A 22,172-nucleotide genomic window follows, 5' to 3' on the forward strand; every position below is an offset into this window, starting at 1 on the left:
ATTTAGTGCTTTTAAAGTAGATGGGATATCTGTATCCATGATAATTAAGGTATGTAAGTCTGTAATGACATTGAATGAGCAAAAAGCAAATACAGAAGAGGTATTTTAAGAGCTGGCAAAAAGGTCTGAGTTTGCATTTTTAAATAGAAATAACTGTTTTTCACAAATGCATTAGAGAAACTAGGAACCATTAAGAAATGATGAAGAAGATAAAATTACTAATCACTAAGCTTTTAAGTGCCTTTCTTCAAATCCTGTTTCTGTTTTGCAAAAATAGACTGTGTGTGCTGCTGCATGATAAGAGGGTAATGGATGCAAATAAAAAGGGAACTTCAATGAAAAAAATAAAATGGTACCTGGAAAATCTGCCTATAAATAAATCAACAGGTCCAAACAATTTTCACCAAAGCGTATCAAACTAATAAGTGGCAAACTAATTTGCAGTAGCATTGATACTAGCTAGAACCAGAGAAGTGTCTGCAGACTGGAGAAGAGTATAAGGAGCTTTCATGGGAGAAATCAAGTGCATCTTCTGTTTGGTGGAATAAATAATGGAATAAATAGTTTATGGAAATCAATAAATGTCTGGAAGGTAATGGAACCATAAGCAAAAGCACTTACAGGCTTCTAGCAAATTAATCTTGCCAAACTTCATTTGTTTTGCTTTCCTGAATAGTAAGGTATAGTTAAAGAGAAAACAGCAGCATTCTAAGTTCAAAATAGTTTAACAGTTACCTTTCTATTTGGGAAATACTGCAATTTGAAAACAAAGTAAAACACATCCCATTTTTATCCTGGTTGAGTCTGCATCAGGAGCAGCTGGTCTTTCACATAGCTGTATTAGTCTGTTAGAAAGTAATAACTTTTGTCAGAGTTCATAATTACCTAGTGCCTTCATATATATTGTGTGTTCTACTTATGGAAACTCTGGGAAGATGTAATCTGAGGGCCTAATACATTCGTTTCTAGATAGATGACTGTAAGAGTGATAAATCTACAGAATTATTCCTCAACTGTTTTTAGTGTTTGACTCCATTTCCGTGTTTGGAAAAAAGTATGTAGACTGGAGCAATTCAGTGTAGCTGCTAAATAAGAGGCAAAACTTTTTGGTTTACCTCTGAAAAGGTGTGAGATAAAGATTTTATTCCCTTGATTTGCTTCTTTCGAAAGTGTATGTGGGAAATGTGTGTGTAAGTCTGAGCTGCTTCCCACGTTCAGTCAAAGCATACCTTGTTTAGGAAGAGTACTAAATTTCTGTGCAACTTCCATTTTTGGAAAGCAGCAGTTTTAATATTATTACATATAATAATTTTCAGCAAAGAGAAGTGGGTTGTATAAAGTGACCTCAGAGATGGGTCACGTGGCTTTTTTTTTCCTTTTTGCCAAAAAGCCATCCAGGTTTTTCTAGAGAAAAAATAAGAGAACTGAGGTTCATACTAATTCTCTGTAAATAGACCTAGCGTAGTATTGCACTTAATGGCAGCAGATTTCTATAATGGAAGTAAGCGAGCTCAATAAATCTGTACCTGGCTAGCTGCATTATCTGCATTTTTGCATTAATGATCTTTAACTCCCATAGTTTTCTAGGATAGAATTTGGGGAACCTGAAACTCCTTCAGATTTAAAGCATTCAGTTTATTCAGGAGATGAGGACTTTTCATTTTAAACAGTATGTGTGGCATAGTTATTTTTCTGTGTTTCCTCTCTTGCTTTTGTCTGTTTTGCCAGTCATTCTGTTTTCCTATGAGTTGCTGGTTTTTTGACTGTGTGATATTTTTTGTAAGTATTTAGCAAGTGATGATAGTTCCAAGTTACAGCTGAGGGTGCCTGACTGTTGGATTTAGTTTTCCCACAGTAAGACTTCATGGCCTGGTACGCTGAAATATGAGCTTGCTTACAGTTAACAACTTGCTGAGGAAAAGAATAATGGACCGCAAAACACATTCGTTGCTATTAGCTTTTCAAGTGGATTGAGCTATTCATTGGAAAAAGAGTGTGCTACAGCAATTAAGTTAATCCCTAAGCTCAGTCTGCTTGCCATTTCCAAAAATGAGATGGACGTCTATTTTGCAAAGGAGCTAATGCTTTATTGATAGTAGAAATTATTAACTAAAACTGAAGTTGGAAAGGTGCAAGGAATAGAGGTTTTGCAGCACGGTATGAGGTTGCAAAGGAATCGTCTAAGGTATTTAAGAAGTGTGTTGTGATTTTGTCATATCCTAAACTGGTTAGAGCACGCTTTAGTGGTAAACATGAAGGCAGAAACCTTCAGAAAACCAGAAACCTTGTCTTTCATACTCTTCTGTTTAATTCATGGGTAGGAGAACCTCTCTGTTTACATTTGATCTCAGACAGGGAACTTTAAGTCCAAGTGAATATTTTTTTACTCCTGGAGAAAAAGGGGTTATGTGTAGCATTCAGACTGGCTATGTTGAACTAGTACAGCAATATGGCAGTGTCTTCTGGGGCTGAAAAGGAAAATATTTATCAGACTTTGTTTTATCCTATAAGTTACCTGAGTGTTTTTAAGCTTAAACTTACCTTCTCCATTAGTCCCCCCAAAATGCTGCTATGAACACGCAGTGGAGTTTCTTCAGTCTGGATGCTTGGGGAGAATATTTTTCAAGTTAGACAAAGTTCACGTTACAGAGAAGTGGTGGTTGCCAGTGCTTTATGTATTCTCTGGATGTAGGAATTGAACAGTTATCACAAGAAAATGAGACTTATTTCTTCTGTTTTGTCTTATGCTAACTTTAAAATACACTATGCAGTGCATGTGGTTTTATTATTAAACATAAAGGATTAACATGGAACTGGCAGTCATTAAGATTAAGTGAGAAATACAAGGAATCTGGCCAGTCTGCTATATATAAATAGGGTGTGTTTGTGTGTGTCAAAATAACTGGGGGGTCTTTCCACACAATATCAAAGAGGGGATTTGCAACAATTGTTGACCTGCCTGACTTGGTGTTGAAATATCAGTAGTGGTCTGGCTATCATACATAAGTGACTGTTGTAACCAAAATTTATTTCCTGCTTCAAACTTGCCCATTTTCTGACTAGGCTTAAGCTGACCATTCAGTGCCCCTTTTCAACAAATATCTTCTGAAGCCTGTGCAAGTTGCTGCCTGTTCTGATCTTCTGCTTGGGAGAAGGCATAAGGATAGGGAAGAAAGTGCTCTCTGCCTTGCCCAAATGGGTAAAGTGGTTAGGCTTTGGGGCTGGTCTGTAAGCATGTGAGCTTTGATACTATTTAATGGGCAACCTCTTTTTCTCTTGTGACCCAGGCTGGTAAGTCGGATTGCAGGTTCTCTGTATTCCATTTCCCCGTGCGGATGGTGTGAGGTCTGCTTGGGGTTGCATGTTGCCATGATTAGAATAGGTGAGCTGGACAGGGCTAATACTATTTACAACTTTAAGTACAACCTTGACCCACATTTTGTTGTGTAGTTCTATCTATATGTCCCTGCATACTTTTGTTGTCTAATAGGATACTCAATACAAACATCATACTTACTAGAAGTGTTAAGTAGCAAGCTATCATACCTCATGAGACAAGATTGCTGTGGTTTTTTGTAGTTGCATTTAGAAAAGAGGCTATAGCATCTAAAGGAGAATGCATATCTCTGATATAGCATGACAGCATGCAGACAATATTGCTGCTGCAGTGGGTAAAATGGTATTGAAATTTTTTTACTACCACTTTTTAGGGAGTGTATATGTGCATGTGTGTATTAAACTTTACTGAGTTACCCAGACATAATCTGTGACTACTGTTCACCCCCCCAACCCTGTGTTTAAGTTGCACATAAGATATAGGCAAGAGTCATACCTTTCTTTTAAAGGGAGAAGCAAACATATATAATTGGACTGTAAACTTACTGCATGATTCACTGCCCTTTGGGCAGAAAGATATGTCCTTGCTGAGGGAACAGTTGTGCTTTCCTCTTTACAGTATTTCCAAAGAATTATTTTCATTTGTGGCTTTTTGTACTAATCACGATATTTGTAAAAGGTAATTTCATATTATATTAAAAAAAAAAAAAGAAAGAACCAAGAACTAGTCTTCCACTGTCTTGTGATGGTCCAGTCTGATTTTTAAAGGAGAAAACCCATACATCAGAGATTTGCTGGCTTTTTTTCTCCTTTTATCTGTTTTCTTTTTGTTCATTGCTAGTTGAGATTCCAGAAGAACTTTGTTCATGGAACATACTGAAAACTTAACATTGAAAAAGAGATTGGTTCCTCAGAACAATATTAGTGTTTGTAATTTTCATGTATGTGAGGGCTACAGTTTTAAGAGTAAAAGCTTAATCTGTAAAAAGGAATTATGTCACTATTAGTCATAGGTGAGAAATCTCACAAAATACATTGTGATCTGATATGGGCAGAATTTAAATTCCCTGGGCTTTTACCCTTTTTTATATCTTTATGTACGTATCCTCCAGTTGGGGCAATATTGGAACATTAAACCATAAAGTATTCCTTATATATTTAAAAGCAATTTCTTTATAAAGATGAATATACTTAGTTTGAATAAGCTCATTACATTTTAATGTATACCCTGAATGTTTTTCAGGAACTCCAGAAAAGAACTTAATGACATACGGTTTGAGTTTACTCCAGGCAGAGGTAAGGCTGCTTTATTTGAAATTATTCTCTTATTGCTCAAAAAGATATTTCAGCAATTGGTTACTGCTGTGGTTAATATAAATTACAGCTCTAAAGTATTTCCTACTATGCAGAGCTTTATATTGTACTTAACTCAAACAAGAACAGCAGATGTATATAAATTCTAGTGGCTAGTGGCCATAATGTACAGTATGTATTAGAAGATTTTATCTTTATCAGTTCTACTTTTTACTCAAATATTCTATACAGTATATAAGATCTTGAATAGTGATGTTTATGGCTATAGAATGTACATTTTCACATTTGGAAAATGTCATAGAAAATGGAACATAATAGCCATAAAGGTGTATGTAGCGTCGGTGGTTATATCTGAATTGCTTTGCCCTCTATAACAGAATAAGTTCTGTTCACAAGTATGTAGTGTGCACCATTTTTCAAATGCTGTTTTTAAGTGGAAGATGGGTTGCATTTCTAGCTTATGAATCATCACCAGAAATAAATTCTGTCATTGAAACTTAGGACTCTATTGCATGTTTGTAGAACTGTATTGGTTTACTAGTGCTGACTTCTAAGAAGTCATAAAACTTAGTTTTATTTCAAAAAAAAAAAAAGCAGGTATTATTTGGATAAAATGCACAGGAGGAGGATTTGTTTAGTAAGAAAGCATCATCTTTGTTACATAGCAATCATTGGAACTATAACCACATTTCCTATTTCACAGAAGTCAATATTTACTATATTTAGACTAGCCCTCAAAGAGCTTCTGCCTAAAAATGAGTCGAGGTTGGCAAAGGTGTCTCTTTTCCTGTAAATCGTAACATCTTTCATGTGCAGTGGTTCTGTGTGTGGATATATTCTCTGTTGTCTACCTGCATGTCTCATTGATTTTGGAAATGGGGAATAACTACCAAAAATATCTTGCATTTAACTGGCCACAGAGCATCCTGCTTTAGTCACTTTTCAAAAGAATTACTTAAATACTCTGTAAGCAGTTTTGTGAGCCGTGCAAGAATTCTTATTTGGTCAAAAATAGAGAATTCTGCATAGTAAACACCAGGATGCTGTGTTCCTGGTAGTCAGTCCCAGAGGTAGCCAGGAGAAGGCTATGGCTCTACTCTTCAGAGCTCTTCAGAAATCGCAGCTAGGTCAGGTATATTGTTCTTCCCCTTTGTGTTTCTTCAAAAGTGAAGCAACTGTTTAAGTGTCTCCAAGCATGCCCTCCATGCAGACGCTTGGCGGTGAGGCCATGGTCAGGTGAGACTTTAATGGAATTTAGGCTTGTTCCTGCCGTTTCCTGTTTCTTGCCTCCAAGCCTTACAAAGTCTTTAGCCAGAAGCAAATACTAGGCACAGGGTCTTTGGAATTAACCTACTCAGATACAGCAATTGATGTCCATCCCATAGCTCTGAGTCTCCTATCCTTTTGAACCTAAAGCTCAAAGAAAGTAATTACTGTTCATGTAACTCCCCTGACCCAGGAATAACAGACAAGAAAACCTATTACAGCACTTCCCTGTCTCTAGATAAACAGGACAATGAGGAGAGCAAGAAAGACTGACTCTCTTGCAAGAGAGAGAAAGCAATACCACAACAAAGTTTATTTTCGTGGTTGTAAAGATATTAAAGTTGTAAACTGAGCGGGAGTACCTCATTAGATAACAGAGGAGAAGTGCTAGTGTCCAGGAATGGTCTGTTTGGGGTTTGTAATGAATCAAGTCATCTCCTCATGTGTTTTGCTGTGCAGAGGCTGATAAGATAATTACCTTGGAAAATTGTGGTACTTTTTTTTTTCTCCTAATGAAAGATAATTTTGAATTCAAGCCTGTCTCCATGGGTGTTCTGGAACTCAAATATATTTCTGTTAAATTGCATTGGATGATTGATGCTTTTTGTTGTTTTTGTGGGCTCTTATACTTATTCCTTTCACCTTTTGGACAGACACAGCAGATGGCGTTTCTCAGGAGCTGTTCTCTGCAGGCCTGGTTGATGGCCATGATGTAGTTATAGGTAAATTAAATTTTTGTTTGCAATTATGCTCTTGCGGCAAGTCTGTGTTAAATGGATGTGGAAAATGTATTCTCTAACTCTGCTTTCTATAAAATCCTTTTTGTCCTAATTTTGTTTTCATGTATGAGTAGTACAATCAACAAGCCAATTTTGATATCAGTCCAAGGACTGTCTTTGGAAGTCAGACCTCTTTAGTGGTTTGAGGGAGATGATATAATATAGATCTCCTGCAGGATTGTTTACAGTTCAATGATTGATTGTTTTTGTACTATCTTAATTTTTTCTATTTAACAGTAAACTGATTTGGAGGTTTTTACTTTTCAAAGTATGCTTTGGCAGCTCTGCTCCCAATGAAGTTAGTAAGTACCCCATTGACTTCATAGGAGTAGAATCAAGCCAGAAAATTGTAGAGATATCATTCCTAGCAGAAAAGGGTAATCAGAATGTTTAATGACTGCTGAAAAGAAAGATGCCTCTCTATTTTTCTATTCTGTGTTCAGTGATTTTTTTTGATTTTTTTTTTTTTTTTTTTTAATGAAATTTAATGCCAGGCAATGGTGATTCATTTGGAAGTGCTCCATTGCCTGCAGTTCCCCCTTTTTTCTGGTTGTTCAAGACAGATATGTGGAAATACAGTTACCAAAAATCAGAGGTGGGGGGGGTTAGTAGACGTTAAAAGTGTGAGAACTGAATCAAGGAATGGATCAATTTTTGTGTTTCTGTCCAAGAAGTTCATATCATTTGGTTCAGATATCGTTGCGAAACTCTTCAATGATATGTAGAGTGTTCTACAAGTTCATACCACTTGCCTGGAAGGTTATCTAAATAACATTTTCAGTGTATTCTTAAGCTAGCTAACAGGTTTCAGAGAGAACCCAATACTTTTTGCTTTTGTATGTTTGGTTGACTCTAACTGATGTAAGAAGCAATAGTCTTACCTATGCTTTTGTTTTAGCTTCTAATGAAAAGGTATTTAGGGAAGGTTAGCAGATGGTACAGGCTAGCAGTTACTCTCCTCTTAAATGCAGTTCTATTGCATTGTTACGATAAGGGCTCAGGGGAGAGGGGACAGCTGGCCTCAGTTTGTTGCCATTTAAACAGCCAGTATGAAAAATGTCATTACCACACTGTTGAAGATGCTTTTTTTAGGTATCCTGTGGCGATGAAACTTCTAATTTCTTTTTTATAAAGAATTAATATATAGAAATTTTCTGTCTGCAGGTCTTTGAAGGATATCGAAAGTTAGAATTTTCTTTCAGAATCTTGGGTGGATTCATTTGTAGCTGATCTTGGTGATTACACTTTCATACTTCAATCAAAAGTTGAAAAACAGAAGCCCAGTTTGATAGTGTACTGTCTCTCTGTAACAGCATCTTAACTCATAATGACACTGATAATCCAAATCATACAAAAATACCACAGTTACTCAGTGAATATCCTTTTGCTTCCCTTGTTTTTGCTGTGCCTTTGCTGTTTTGTTAGATTGATCATCTTCTCAGCTGAATGAAGTGATGCTTTTTGTTCAGCTAATTCCCATTTATCACCTTACTGTAATCAGAAAATGTGATTGTGCTGCATGAGTAGAAAATATATTGCATTAATTTATGGCCTAACGAAGAGCAGTAATGTTGCTAAGGGTACATGACCTGGACAGCACCACTGTTTGAAAGCCTAAAGCAGCACAGGTTTGTCATTTAATATCAGTAATGCTTTGAGATATGCTGATTTTAGTAATCTTTGGGGGAGTTTGCTGGAAGTTTTGGCCTTTTTTCTTGTGGCTGTTGTTCAAATTGAACAAAGTAACTGAATTTTTAGTTAATAATATATCTATCACATTTTTATAACATTCTAAAGCTAGATGTACCCATCAACTTTCTAATAACCAAATATCTAAATGATTAAATGTTCTGTGTTTAGGTTTTAATATATTACCCAGAGAGGAAACCTACACTTCTAACCAAAACCTTACTGTATTTTAAGGCATTTTGTAGCAACTCCTGTGCCTTCAATTTGAGCATATAACTCCATATCTCTTTAGCAAGTGATGCACATGAATTACAGATAGAGTATCTATAAAATCCCCAAGGGCTAACTAAGGACTTAAATATTTCAACACATCTGGCTCATTTAGAGCTAACACACTGAAGGGTGACTCATAATGACTAGGCTGTAGGGAGTTCTGGACGTTTGAGATACACCCTTAGGTAATCAAGCTTTGCATCTAATTGCTCCTTCAAAGAAGGAAAAAAATCTGCCTATTTTAGCTTTGTGCGCAGTACATAAAATGTACACTTGAGAAAGTATAATGTGTGAAACGGGCCTGTTTCGTGTGAGTTTCCACCTTATTGAATTTTCAGCGTGATGGAAACTAGAGGTACAAGGTGAAAAAAGAATACTGTGTTAAGTGAATAATCACTGCTCCTGTAATGGCTGTTGTGGCAGAACGATAAATACATGACATAAGAAATTCTCAAAGTAAACAAATTAATCTGTACACCATATATATGTATTTATGTATCACAGTAAATGTGCTTATCTTACAGCCATTATCAGGTAAATCATAATCTTTAATTATTCTAAGAAAAAAATGCAATTGGCAGTTGTTTTTGAGTAATGTTACTTTATTTCAGCATGCAGTGGACCAGTTTCTAGTTATCTGTGTAAATGAGAAATAAATCCACCTGTTTATCTGTGAGATTAATTTGGCTTTTGCCTGATATGGTAGATTATAAACTTGTGCTGGAGGTGTGTTCCCTCCCCTCATAGGGCTAAGTTATAGGTTTGAGGTCTTTGTAGTACAAAAAATGGAAGCTATGCATTTGATTCAGACAGCAAAGTAAGTAATGTTTCTCTTTGAATAGTAATTTAGTTACTCTTACTTGTTTCCTTGGCATTCACTTCTTGCCAGTGGTTAGTTAGTTAAAGTAAGGGTTTATCCATGTACTTCAAACTAGCCATAGTCTGTTTAGAACCTAACTCCTGCACATCAGGGGGTCTTTTCTGAATATCTTTTTCCTGTTTCAAATATAAAGTATTGAAGTAGCCTGACTGGTATTTCATCTTCTTAATAGTTTTGTCAGAACTATATATATAATTCATAGCAGAATTCAGGACAGGAGGAGTTGTGAGCATCTGATAGGGAGATGAGATTACCCAAGTGATAATATGCGTAGCAGAATGTGCCCTGGCTATATTTCTGCATGGACCTACATTTCAACTCTAATCCAGCATGATGAAGGTATTTGTGGAGCTGTCTTCAATATCTTGATGATTATCAAATTGAAGGGATTTGGTGTCAAAACCTTTGTCTAAAAGCTAGCACTTGCTTTCTCCATTCAGTCACCAGCAAATGTTTTTTTCAGCCTTGTACTCTGACTCTTTCTTTCATATAGATAATTTATGTGTACAATGTACTGTAATGTCTCAGGCTTGTTGAATATTCCTATTAGCAGTGTTAGACAGCAGGTCTAAATTTTTATTTTAAATGTTCATTTGAGATTACGCTTTCAGGTTTAGAATGCTCAATATCATCAAAATGCTCTTCTCAAAGTAAAGGGGAATTTCTGAAGTCTGTATATACTCCTCCCTCACCCCCTTGAATCCTTCCTTGTTTAAACTCCCAGCAGATATCTTCTACCCCATCAAATACATGCAGAATCAATGTCTGAAATACATAAGCACTTCAGTAGCCAAATATGTTCAACTTAATAACACTTTCTTTTAAATGTGAGGTGGTTTGCCTCAATGTATTTTTCACACGCACTGGGAGGGGGCGAGGGGAGGAATCAATCTAGAATTCCAACCTTCTATTTTTTCATAAGTTTCTGGGAAAAAGTACTATTTGCCAGTTACATTAATATTTTAATTTAATCAATAAAAACAGTTATCACAATTCCTGTCGATATTTTTTGCTCAGACAAGGTAGAATGTAATACATCACCTTGGGATCAGGTATGCATACTAAATAATTGAAGATTTGGGGGGTTGATGCTAATAATGTGCAATTGCAGTAGTTACCATTTCTGCACTAAAAGCCTTATCTCTCATTTTGATACAGTGCTCCTGCTTCACAAAATACACTTTCCATTGAGTGGGAATTTTCCGATAAGCTACCTAAAGAAAAATTAAGTCTGGCATATTTCTTTAATTCAGTCTTCAGTTTTCCAGTTTTTGTCTGTGACCCCTGGGGTACCTATTAATACCCCATATTATTAGATATTATTTTGAAGAACTTTGAGGTCCACTACTATTCCATAAACTCTAGATTTTTGCAGTTTGAGCAAGGATAAATATTTCAGGGCTTTCTTTTTGTCAGAACTGAGTAAGCAATCCAAACCCTGCTGTGCAAGTTGCTTTTTACTACATAACACTGGCACAAATTATTAATTTGTATCTTGCCATTTCTTAGCATTTATTGGCAGGGTCTCTAAATGAGACCAAATTCAGATTTAGCCTTGGAGTCCACAGTGATGAGTATGTTCAGATGTACACTCTGTCAGCTTCTGGTCCTTGGCTTCCCTCAATACCAAGCAGCTAATACTTTCTAGAAAATATAGGAGTTACAAAGCTGTAGTTGTTTGGGTTTTTTTTAACAGATTTATGAGAAGCAGTAACCAGATCATTTTTATTCTGATCTCCAATATGTTAACTGGGAAGCAGAATGTTACTTTTGTGATAAAGAACTAGAGCTGGGTTTTCATTTTTTGTTGGGGCTCTTTTTAACCTTTATGTATGTTCTTTTCATCCTAAACAGCAAATAAGCACTAGTATCTGAGACCGTTGAAGGCAAAAGTCATCATCTTATGTTGGTTAGCCATGGGCTCAGCTGTCCATGTAAGAAAGTATAATGATGGCTTCTGCTTTTTAGAACTAATACTTTGTGTTTAGCTGAATCTCTGAGGATGTTTTCTCTGTGCAGTGGGCTGTGATGTAGGTTTGCCTGAGCTAGCTCAGGAATGAAAGTGATGCACCTTCGTCAATGCTGTCGCTGTGCCACCACTGGCCACATTTGAACCACTGGAGTGACAGGTTTGTGCATTGTGGCAGGTACCCTTCGCTGGGTAACCTGGGCACTCAAACTTCCCATTTTGTGCAAGTTTCCAAACAGTCTTTTCTCTTTCATATGTTGCACTCTTATGTACTATAGTACCTTGCGGAAGGGAATAAAAAGAGGAGGGGGAGATGAACAAAGAAGACCCTCTGCTTCACATTTCTGTTAAGAGTTTTATGATATTCTTTCCAAGAGTCTCTTACCCCTTATTTGGGGTGGTACGCTATTACCAGGAGTTGAACGAGAATACCAGTTCCTGGTGGTGAGTTTCATTTGTTGGGGACCTTGAATTACTTTACGCTGGGAAATGAAGAACGATGGGTTATAAGCTTTTCAGGATGTTTTTCTCTTTTTGGAAACTGCCTAGCCAGTTGTGGTTAGCAGTTTGGTATAAAATACAATGCATTTATGCTGATTTGCATATAAAACCAATGCTCAGTGCTGTAACTGTTCTTCACCACATTTGCTTTCATAGAGTCTTGGGAGAAGGTTTGTAAAACCATGTGAATAAATCTTAAAAGTACTCCAGCAAGCTGAGGAGAAGTTCTGTTCTCTCCATTTTGTTTGCAGAGGTCAGTCAGGGGTATATGTCCTGAATAACACAGCATAGCTGGGTAGTTGCTAAGGCACTGAGGTCTCTCTTTTTTTTGCTCCTCTCCCTTCATTTGGGCTAGAACAACCTGCACCAATGTATACTCTGTGCATATAATCTGAAATCTTGCTTATGTCCTTTCTTTACTGCTGTTATATGTTGGGCCATGCTTATGGAGGGTGGGGATGGTGTTATTTGGTACAATTCTTCTTTGTGCCTCATACTTTATACACACGTGAAGGAACATGCGTTCCTGGGTTTGTACCGTATCTAGAATACGGGGCCTCAGAACCCATTTGAACCGCAGGGCACTAGTCTCATTAAATAATCACTTTAAGCTGTGCAAATTGCATAGCACTGTGAAATCTTAGTCCCATTTATAAGAGTGCTGTAGTTGACCTTTTCAGTCTCCCACTGTTCCTTTCAAGCTAGAACTTCCTCAGCCCTCTGGTGTTCTGTGGATGAGAGTGCTGTTCTCTTTAAGCTGTTTTCTGATTGTGAGGCTGCAAATCAAGCTGTTGGTTATTAAAGTATCAAATGTTGAAATGGAGATAAATCATTTCCACTGTCTTTATCTATATCTACCGATTCAGCAGTGTACTTTGAGAATTCAGACAAATTTGTGAGCCTTAATCTTTCTTTGATAAATTCCTAATGATGGCCTCTTCATAAATAATACATCTCTAAGTGTTTTTAATGTTTCTCCCTTATCACTATCCAATAGCTTCCTCAGAAGAGAAGCCAGGCTTGCAGCTGAACTGTTTCTTTTATTTCTTTCTTATAAGAACCATGTCTAGCTCCTTCCAGTCCTATAGCAATGCACACTTCTTAGTGAGTTGCCACAGATCTCAAAATGCTTTAATAATTCCCTTGCTACAATTCTCAAGCAGCATAAACAAAAGGGATTTTCTGACTAGCATCCTGAATGGATGAACTAATGGAGTTGCTCTGTGCATTTATAAGACCTTTTTGACCTCTCTTTGAAATGCCTTTTAATATTTTATACAGACAGTTTGGGAGTTACTAGATAATATTAGCTAATAATAAGAAAGTTAGAGATCTGGAGGGATTGCTACCAAAATTTATAAAGTTTGATTGCTATGATTGCTTGCATAATAAAGTATAATCCAGTGCTATCCAGGTTTTAAAACTTCGTTTTGAGCTTGTTATGATCTTGCAAATGCATGAAAATCACTGTGCAGTGTGAAATACAAATGAATGTATATATGGCAATGAACCTCTTGCAATATATGAAATTGCCTCAAGAGTGTCCCTAATGAATTCAGCCCTTTGGAGGAAAGTTGTGCCAGCAGTTGAATTTTCAGGAGTCATAATTCCATTGAAAAGTATTCTATCTCACTCAGGCATCCTGCTTCCCTGAGACCCATAAGGAGGAAACAGCATTAATTCTGAAATCAGCAGATTCCCAAGGCAGTTAATTATGTAGAAATCCACCTATTAGATGAAAATGGCAAAATAAGTGCCTAGAGTGGGGGAAAAAGTATATTTGAAACAATCAGTAGGAAAGCCAAAAGATCTGTGCTGCTTTGAGTTTGGTCTGCCTAATATAAATGCAATTGGATGAAGCAGGGAGCTGTTGAAGGTGGTTATTTCTTACAGACTAGGTTTTGGACTGCATAATGTGATCTCACTTCTCACTTATTAAAAGTAAATTTTGTGCTGGAATAGTGTTTTCCCCTTCCCCTACATCTGAATTTCAGGGCTACAAAATAGAATAGCTTTCCAAACTGTTGAACCTAAGCATATTGTCAGAAGTTCTCCATCCATTCTTTTGAAAATGGAAAAGCACAGGAATCATTATTCTTTGGAGAGGGCCACAGAAATATCATCTCAAACTTTAGATTCTGCTTGTGTCTGTGTTTACGCCAGATGGCTCTGGCTCAGTTGGCTGGGTTGGCATTGTAGTAAAAATAGTTCTGCTGTACTTCATATAGCTTTATTTACTGTCTCATTAATTTTAACTTTTCCAGAAGTTTTCCCTATTCAGAAGCCATTAGGGTTAAATTTCATGCTGCATTGAGAATTTTAAATAACAAGGCAGAGTCTTGTCATATTAGAGGAGCAAAACATCTATTTGACAGACCGACCAAAGTACAGTTACTCAGTTGCATTTTTTGTGATCTTGAAGATGGCCCTTTTTATTCTGCTACCTCAACTTGTATTAATTGCTTATTTAAAAATTGTAACTGATGTGGTCAGCCAAAATTGTCAGAGGGTGAAGACTGATTTATAGTATACTCTAAATAAATAAATAAGTATTATAGATGACTCGAGCAATGTTCTTTTGTTTTTCTTATTATATTTGCAATTAGCAGCCTGTGTTGTGTATATTTATATGCTGGTTTTGACCTTTTGTCCTATTGCATGTTCTGCAGGTGCAAACACTTATTTTGACAGAGTGGCACCACCATTTGTCACTGAGCAAAACCTGCAAAAGAATCGGTATGATTTGTAGTACATAGGTTGATTATCTGTCCTTCAGAAACCTTTTGAAGAAAGCTAAACAGCACCTCATTTATTGTTGCAAACAACAAAAAGTCTATTGTGCTAAACGGCTGCTTAAGTTTGAAGAGGGTTTTTCCCCCCAGACATGATTTGAAGTACACTCATTTCCTTGAGGTTGTTGCTGGCAACGTTTTTTCCTCACCACTTGATTTTTTTTTTCTTCCAGTTACCTTCTTGTTCATGTTTTTTCTCTGACTTCTATAGTAGCATGGCTGTAACATCTTGAGAACACACTTTGCAAAGTAAGGTTGAGTCTAGTATCTCCAGGTCCTGAGGAAACGGTGAATCATCAACAGAATTTTCAAATTGTCAATTAGTGCTGCTTGCAGATGAACTGATCTACTATGAATTTCAAAGGTACAATTTATCCAACACCTGACTTCAGAGTACAAAGAAAACAGCTCTGTGAATAGAAACTGTAGTATACTTACCTTACGCATCACGTTAAGCAGAATGCACAGGCATATTTTACAACATTCCCCATTTTTCCAAGTAGCTTAAAGTATCAGTGGAGAGAATGATCCCTACCTCCTCAGTGCCGCTATTCTCTCTGGAAACTCCTAAGGTGAAACTCTTTTTCACTTGATTAAGGGAAGCATTAGCTGCATTAAATTGACTTTGTTTACTGACTTGTAATAGAAAAAATTGTTGGGAGATTGGGGAAGGGAAAGGTCATGAGAGAAGGCTGGTTATTTTCCTCCCTTTTCCTTTTGGTTTTTGGCAGTGCATGCAGATGTGGTTCGGATCCTTTGCATTTAGAAACTTTAGAGTCATTTTTCATATGTAAAGAAAGTTACAACTTTGTGTATAACTATACTAGGAGGGTTAGAGAGTCTAAATTCAGTAGCTGGGGGAGATGTTTATCAGGAAAGCCTAACTAACAGAAGTACCACTTGCTAGTAATTTTTTTCTCCTTGTCTAATGCAGTCAGTAATTCTGAATGGGATGAACAGTAGCAGCAACTGTGGGTAAGGGTGTCACAAAAGTCCATATATAAGAACATCGTTTACTAGGTTCCGAGCAAATCTCTAAAATGAACTTCTAGGTTCAGGAGGCTTTGCATACTTAACGGTCCAAATTGTGTACACTTTAGTACTGGTCCTGAATTTTTAGAAGTATATATGTAAGAGTGGTAGGTCAGTTATATCAAATGCAGCAGATGGCTTAATTTAATTACATTCAAAGTAGGTTTGAGTGTTCCGCTTTAGAGTATGTTGTTCTACTTTGCATTTTTGTAATTCTGAGGATATCTTTACTGTAGTTAAGATGGGATTCCAAGCCTTCTGGAGAAATAATTGGAAGTCACTGCATGCTGGCTGTCAGGATTGATTTTCAACTGCTTGGATGGTTTCTGCTGCCTGAGCTGCAAGCTTTATTTCTGAAGGAAAATAAATAAACTAGAGACACTGTGGACACTTGCAGTTCTTCAGTGACTGCTTTTTTTCCTAGCTATTAATATCAGGCCCCAAAAGATTGCAGTTATCAGTTGAATCAAACTCTTCAAACTGATACTTAGCATTGGGCATGTCTTTCTGCACCTGCATACTTACTGTACCCAGAACTTTCAGCTCTTGCTAAGGTAAAGAGGGTAGTGATGATCTCATTACCCGTAAAAAATCAACTATATTTTAAATAGTCTCCCTAAATACAGACTTAGGTATCCAGCTTTGGACAGTTGGCTCTAATTGTTGGCCTTGCAGTCTAAATAAAGATAAGCGAAACAAAATCAAGGATTTAGAAAAAGCCTCAAGATACCAACAGGACTATATGTTTTTGCTAGGTAGTTGTGTGCACACTTCTTTCTTAGTTGATGTTAATTACTTACATTTTTGAATACTGCATAAAAAAGGTGCTTTTTGGAGGATTTGCATTCATCATGGCTTGACAGAACAAGATTAATGACATTATTCTGGCCAGCTCATTTTTATTGTCATTCTGTAAAGGGCAGAAAATTCAAACATCTCAGACTACCAGAAGTTACTGGTGTGAAATGCTATTTTTATGTGAACAATGCTGAATGTGTGTAACTGGAATTGAAAAGGTATCTCTCTAGGAAATTATAGGTGATTCCTTCTGGAGATGTGCCTATTTTAATGTCAACTTGTATTCTAATATTATGCAATCTTAGCAGGACTGCTTTTTTATTTTCAAAAGTAGTGTCTCAAAACACCTGGCATTATTCCCTTAAATCCTAATCCTCTGTTTGATTAAATGTATCCCACTCTAGTTGTAGCCCATCAGGGAAGCAAAAATAAAGCATTATTTCTTATGGTTGCTTCAGATATTTCTCCAGTGTTGCTTTCTCTAGTAAATTTATACGTAAAAGTTTTTGGCTTGTGTTCATATTAAAAGTAAAGACAGGTGAACAAATAAACTGTGCCCCCTACAGCCTTTAAACGAGCACTGTTCTTTGAAAAAGCAGTTTTCATTAAGAATTGTATCTGTTTAAAAAGTCATTCCTTTCTGTTACAATGTTACATAAAAAAGTAAATAGGATTAACTATTTACATTAACTGCTAGCTTGTCTTTTGCTATTTTTGCTTTGAAAACTTGAATTTCTTATGTTCTTGGTGAAGAATCAGCAAGAAGGGGTTAGGGTTTTAAGATTTTGGTGCTACTAGTGACGAGCTCAGTGCTGCCTTCCACAGTGTGACAGTTCATTACAGCCCTTACTGATGACAGGCAGCAAGCGCAGGAACAGTAGCTTTGTCCTAGGGGCAGGCAGAAGTTCTTACATTCAGGCGAGATCGCCACGCAGAGCGCTGGCTTGCTGTAGCTGTCCTACGGCTGGCCTGAAGTGAAAGGTTGCCCCTCTCGAAGAAGAGCATACATTCGAAGCTCATCTTTTCATAGCATTTGAAAATAGTTGAAGTTGGGAATCTTTGGATTTAGGGTCCAGCTACTTGTCTAGTTTTGTAGCACTGTGCTTCTCTTTCAGTGAAGCCAACTAACTCTAGCTGGATTAGTTCTTTCATTTTTTTAAGAAATGCTTTATGGGGGTTTGAATAAGCCAGAAATGTTCTTGAGCACATGATCTAAGACATACAAATTTGAAGCAACTCTGTCTTGGCTTCAGGAGATATGAGACTGAACACTCTTTTTTTGCGTATGTATATGGTTCTATGTATTACTGTAATGAAAAGTATTACCTATATTTGCATGTATTTTGCCAGGTAGGAGGTATTGCAACAAAATTGATTTGTTGATTGTGGAAATGAATTGTGTGATTAAAATACAAACGGTTTGTAATGACTAAAATAAAGGAGATTATTCATAATGCAGCTTTAAAAAGGGAAAGACTTCTTAGTGTAATGCCTGTAGTTGAATTCATTAAACTGTGAAGGCTAGTTTCTTGCTTTGCAAAAAGTTTTCTTTACAAAATTTATCTCATGCTTGTTTTTTAAATTTTGTTTTTAGTTTCAAATACCCTTTCATCCCCAGTCAAATTTGTTACAGGTGTAGAAACAATACTCAGTGCTATTTCAATGGTGTAGGGAAAATGAGACCCCCAAAATTTTGGTGTGCATTTAACAATGGTAGAGGTGAGGTTGGCCAAACTGCCAAGCCAAACCACTGTTCTTCCCCATGTGAGACCAGATTCCATTGTGCTATTCGCAGTGAGTCATATAGGGCCAGGCACACTAATCTAGAGTGAAAATTGTATCAGAGAGATGTTAGAACCAGTGAAGGAAATAAGTTTGGTGTCTGCTTTGATTATGCTTCTAACAATAGGACATTCAACATGCAAATCAGTTTGTTGCTGTGTATCTTCCACCTTAAGAAGCCCGTGGAAAGTATTTATGGAGAGCATCTGGCTTCTTGTTTCTCTGTTGTATGGTACTTATCTATTCAGTATACTAAGAAATCTCTGCTACTTAATACCTGTTTGTTTCTTTTAACAACTCTTGCCTCAACAGCTCTGCAAGGTGTGGAGTCTATCTCATGCTGTTGATGACATCTTGTGCTCGTAAGTCAGCTTTGAACAGAGGCTCTTAATGATTCAACCTGAATTAGTCAGGTCTGGATCTTGTACTGTGCAAAGCTGTGGAGCAGATTTAGAAAACTAATGGGGCCTGAAAGCAGCCGAATTTGTTGCTCAAGATTAATGGTAGCAATGTTATAAAAAAAATAGACCAATTAAAAATGTGAGTTAGATGCCTTCACAGAAAAGGGGCTTCTTATTTTCTTCCCTGCTCTGTTTTTAAGGAACAAATAATTCCCTTGCTGTCACTTCTGCTGATAGTATACAGCTTACTTCTCTGGACATTGTGGCTCTGCAGATTTAGTTAAACTGTTTATTACAGTTATATCACAAATCCAGTCACACTTACTGAGAGAGTAGTTTGAAGATCAACTTTTAGCTCCTGTCGCATCACTTTTCTATTTTTGCTGATTTTTCTGCTGGTTCAGTGAGCTGTGATAATCACTGAGTCTTTGTGTTGGTACTCTTGCCAGCCCAAAAAAGGGGCAGAAGCACAAACATGCAGCCAGAAAAGACAGAAGATAAAGAGGGAGGCAGTGAGCTCAGCCTTCTTCTAGAAACTCATACTGACAGTGGCTCTGGTTATAGCAGAACTGCAATATAAAGCACGACGGCCATGGTTCTGCTTATCCTTAGTTATGTGTTTCTGCCTGTTTTTATTGCGCTTGCATTTGTGTGATTGTTACAGAATGAGCCAGTTTAGGGAATAGACTAGGCTGAAAACTAACAGTTATATTTTTTCTGTCATTTGGTTTTCAGGCAGATCTTCCTGAACCAGTTCACATATTCATAAAGTATCAATGCCAGCAAAAGGGAAGAGGCAGCATTATGGCAGCCCCCCTGCCCTCTGAGTTTCAGACTACAGCTAGAGAGCAATTAAATGATTCAAGTGGTATTTTACAGATATGTATGTGTGTGAAATTAATTAGATAATCCAACCTGAATCTGAGACTTGAAGCCATGTTGCATGTAATTTTCTATGAATCATATTTTTTTCATACTTTGTTTTACAGTTGCTGCTAACTTACAGAAGATAGTAGATGATCCTAAGGCCTTGAAAACATTGACTTTTAAGTTGGTGAGTAAAAGCTCCTAAGTAATGGGTAATAGAGTAAATACAGCCTCAGAAACAGAAATGTTCTCTTACTAAAGTTAGGCACTGAAAAACAGCCTGCTAAATCTTTTTAAAATAATTCAATTATGGTATGCAAACCATCTGGCAGAAACTGGAAAACTGTTCCTTGCCTTCTCCACATCAGCTGAAAAACATCACAAGAAACCCCTCTTCTTGAAGATTTGAGCTTGTAATGCTTGAACAAAGCTTTCTGTCTGTAACAGTATCTCCTCTGATTCCCTGAGGCTAAAAGCATCTGTATGATCATGCTGTTTCCCATTCTCTCCCTACTTCTCTAATATATTTTTTAATCTGTTGCATGATATCACCCAGCGATCAAAGTTGTTGAAAATAATTAAGTACATGTGAAATTTAATGAAACTTCTAGGGTTTGGGGGGAGGGAAGAGAGAGATAATTCTTAGAGAAAGTTTGCACGTGATCTTACATATTAGTCAGAGAAATGAACAGGGAGTGTGTTAACCATCTATGAGACGTTCTCAGAATTTTTGAACTGTGACTGACACCCAAGTTCATCAGTTGCAAGACAGAAGTTTGTAGAAAAGACAACTTCATTATTTTAGCGCTCACAGGACTGATTTTAGTCTCTGGACCAAATACACCACTGGTTTATTCTGGGAGAGAGCCGTGGAAGCTGGCCTTTTAGATTTATACTGCAAAGTAGTAGTAGGTTGCATTTTTAGTTATCCAGAAGCTCTTGAAAGGAATCATGAGATAATTTACTTTGATATGGGCTTCTGGAGGTTGTCTGACTCTGCCTCGTGCTCAAAGCAGGGCCAGGTTTGATGTTGGATCAGGTTTCTCAGGGCCTTCCCTAGCTGAGCTTTGAATATTGAAGGATGAAGATTTTTCTGGGCAACCTGTTCTAGTATTTTACTACCCTCATTGTGAACAGGTTTTTTTTGTGTGTGTTTTTTTTCCCCAATGTCTTAATGGAATTTACATTGCAAAGATTTACTTCAGAATCAACGTGCTGTGTTTGTTTTTATTTCTTGCTGAAATTAAGTTGAAAAATGTACATACCTAAAGCTATTGAATGATTAGCTATGTAAATATTAAACTGTTACCACTTAGCTTTCAGCACCCCTAGCTGAAAATGACTTAGCTGTATATGAATGGATGGCCTGTAGAGAGGCATTTTTAGAGAGTAAGTGACCTAGTTGATGATCATGTATTAATTCAGGATTGCTTTTCATATGTCACTTTTTAAATATAGATGTGAATGTTTTTAACTGACTAAATCAATTGGACTCATTTTTCCTCTACAGTCCAGTAAAATCACTAGGGTTTACACATTTCTTTTGGGAAGGTGGTGAGATGGGGGAACAAGTACATGTAACTCCACAAACTATTTTATTTCTGTGGCAGTTACTATCTAAATATCGCTTAAAGGCTGGAACTTTTTTTTTTGTGGCTGATTTATATTCCTGCTGTCTAAACATCTTACTTAGCTTTATTGTATAGTCGATGACACTTCACCAAGAGCACTAAGATACATAGATACTCCAGAGACTCTGTAGAAGTTAAAAAATCAGTATCCCATAGTATCCAGTTAATGTTTGTCTGCTTTGTAAGCACCCACTTGAAAATCTGGGTTTGGGTTTTTCTGTGATTGGGTTTATTGCTTAAATGTTAGGGTGCAGACAATGTCGCATGATATTTCAGATGCCAGTGAGTAAGCAGTGTTATAATCCTAGCCTATTCAGTAAAGCCTTTCTGCCTACAGTATTAAATTCTATGCATTAGGTTTGGATGGAGGAAGCGCAGTATCACATCCGTGTAATCTTATGTGTGCATCAAACACAGAATTTAGCTATACAAGTAGGGACCCTGGTTATTTAGAAATAGCTGTATTGAATAACACCCTAAGTAGTTACTGTTGTTTTTAAATTAAATTTTATCATTATCAGAATTAACAGATAATCCTAAATCTATGTCTTTATCTCTTCCTGAGGTAAGTTCCGTTGGCTACTGGAATGAATCCATTGTTTTGAGTATTTTGGATAGTCTTCTTGTCTCCCCAAGTTTTTTGTTAGGTAACATTTGTTGAGGTTAATTTTTAACCCAAGTTTCTTCCTGATGCTTTTAACCTAGGTTTCCTGCATTAGCTCCCTAATTTCTGTGAAAAGAACATACATAATCATGAGAAGTATCCTAATTTATTCTTATCCTTGGATTAATTTAATGTATATTCTATTCTGCCTGCTCCTATATTATGTAATAGAGTTGCTAAATGAATTGTTTCCTAGGA

The 22,172-nt window shown here is 36.8% G+C and overlaps 1 protein-coding gene across 2 annotated transcripts in view; it reads left to right on the forward strand.

Moving 5' to 3' along the window:
• The window catches only part of STK39 (serine/threonine kinase 39), a 103,267-nt gene that overhangs the window by 77,476 nt on the left and 3,619 nt on the right, over positions 1-22,172 (forward strand). Inside the window, exons 14-17 of one of the 2 annotated variants that reach the window (XM_067299105.1) lie at positions 4,580-4,632; positions 6,570-6,638; positions 18,724-18,773; positions 19,548-19,742. In XM_067299105.1, the coding sequence (XP_067155206.1) occupies positions 4,580-4,632; positions 6,570-6,638; positions 18,724-18,758 (157 nt within the window). In that variant the 3' untranslated portion in view covers positions 18,759-18,773; positions 19,548-19,742. Of the gene's footprint in view, positions 1-4,579; positions 4,633-6,569; positions 6,639-18,723; positions 18,774-19,547; positions 19,743-19,801; positions 19,867-22,172 lie in introns of those variants that run through there. The other variant, XM_067299104.1, reaches the window with a different exon arrangement.

This window comes from Apteryx mantelli, chromosome 6 (assembly GCF_036417845.1).
Source record: "Apteryx mantelli isolate bAptMan1 chromosome 6, bAptMan1.hap1, whole genome shotgun sequence".
In the NCBI taxonomy this organism is placed as follows: domain Eukaryota; kingdom Metazoa; phylum Chordata; class Aves; order Apterygiformes; family Apterygidae; genus Apteryx; species Apteryx mantelli.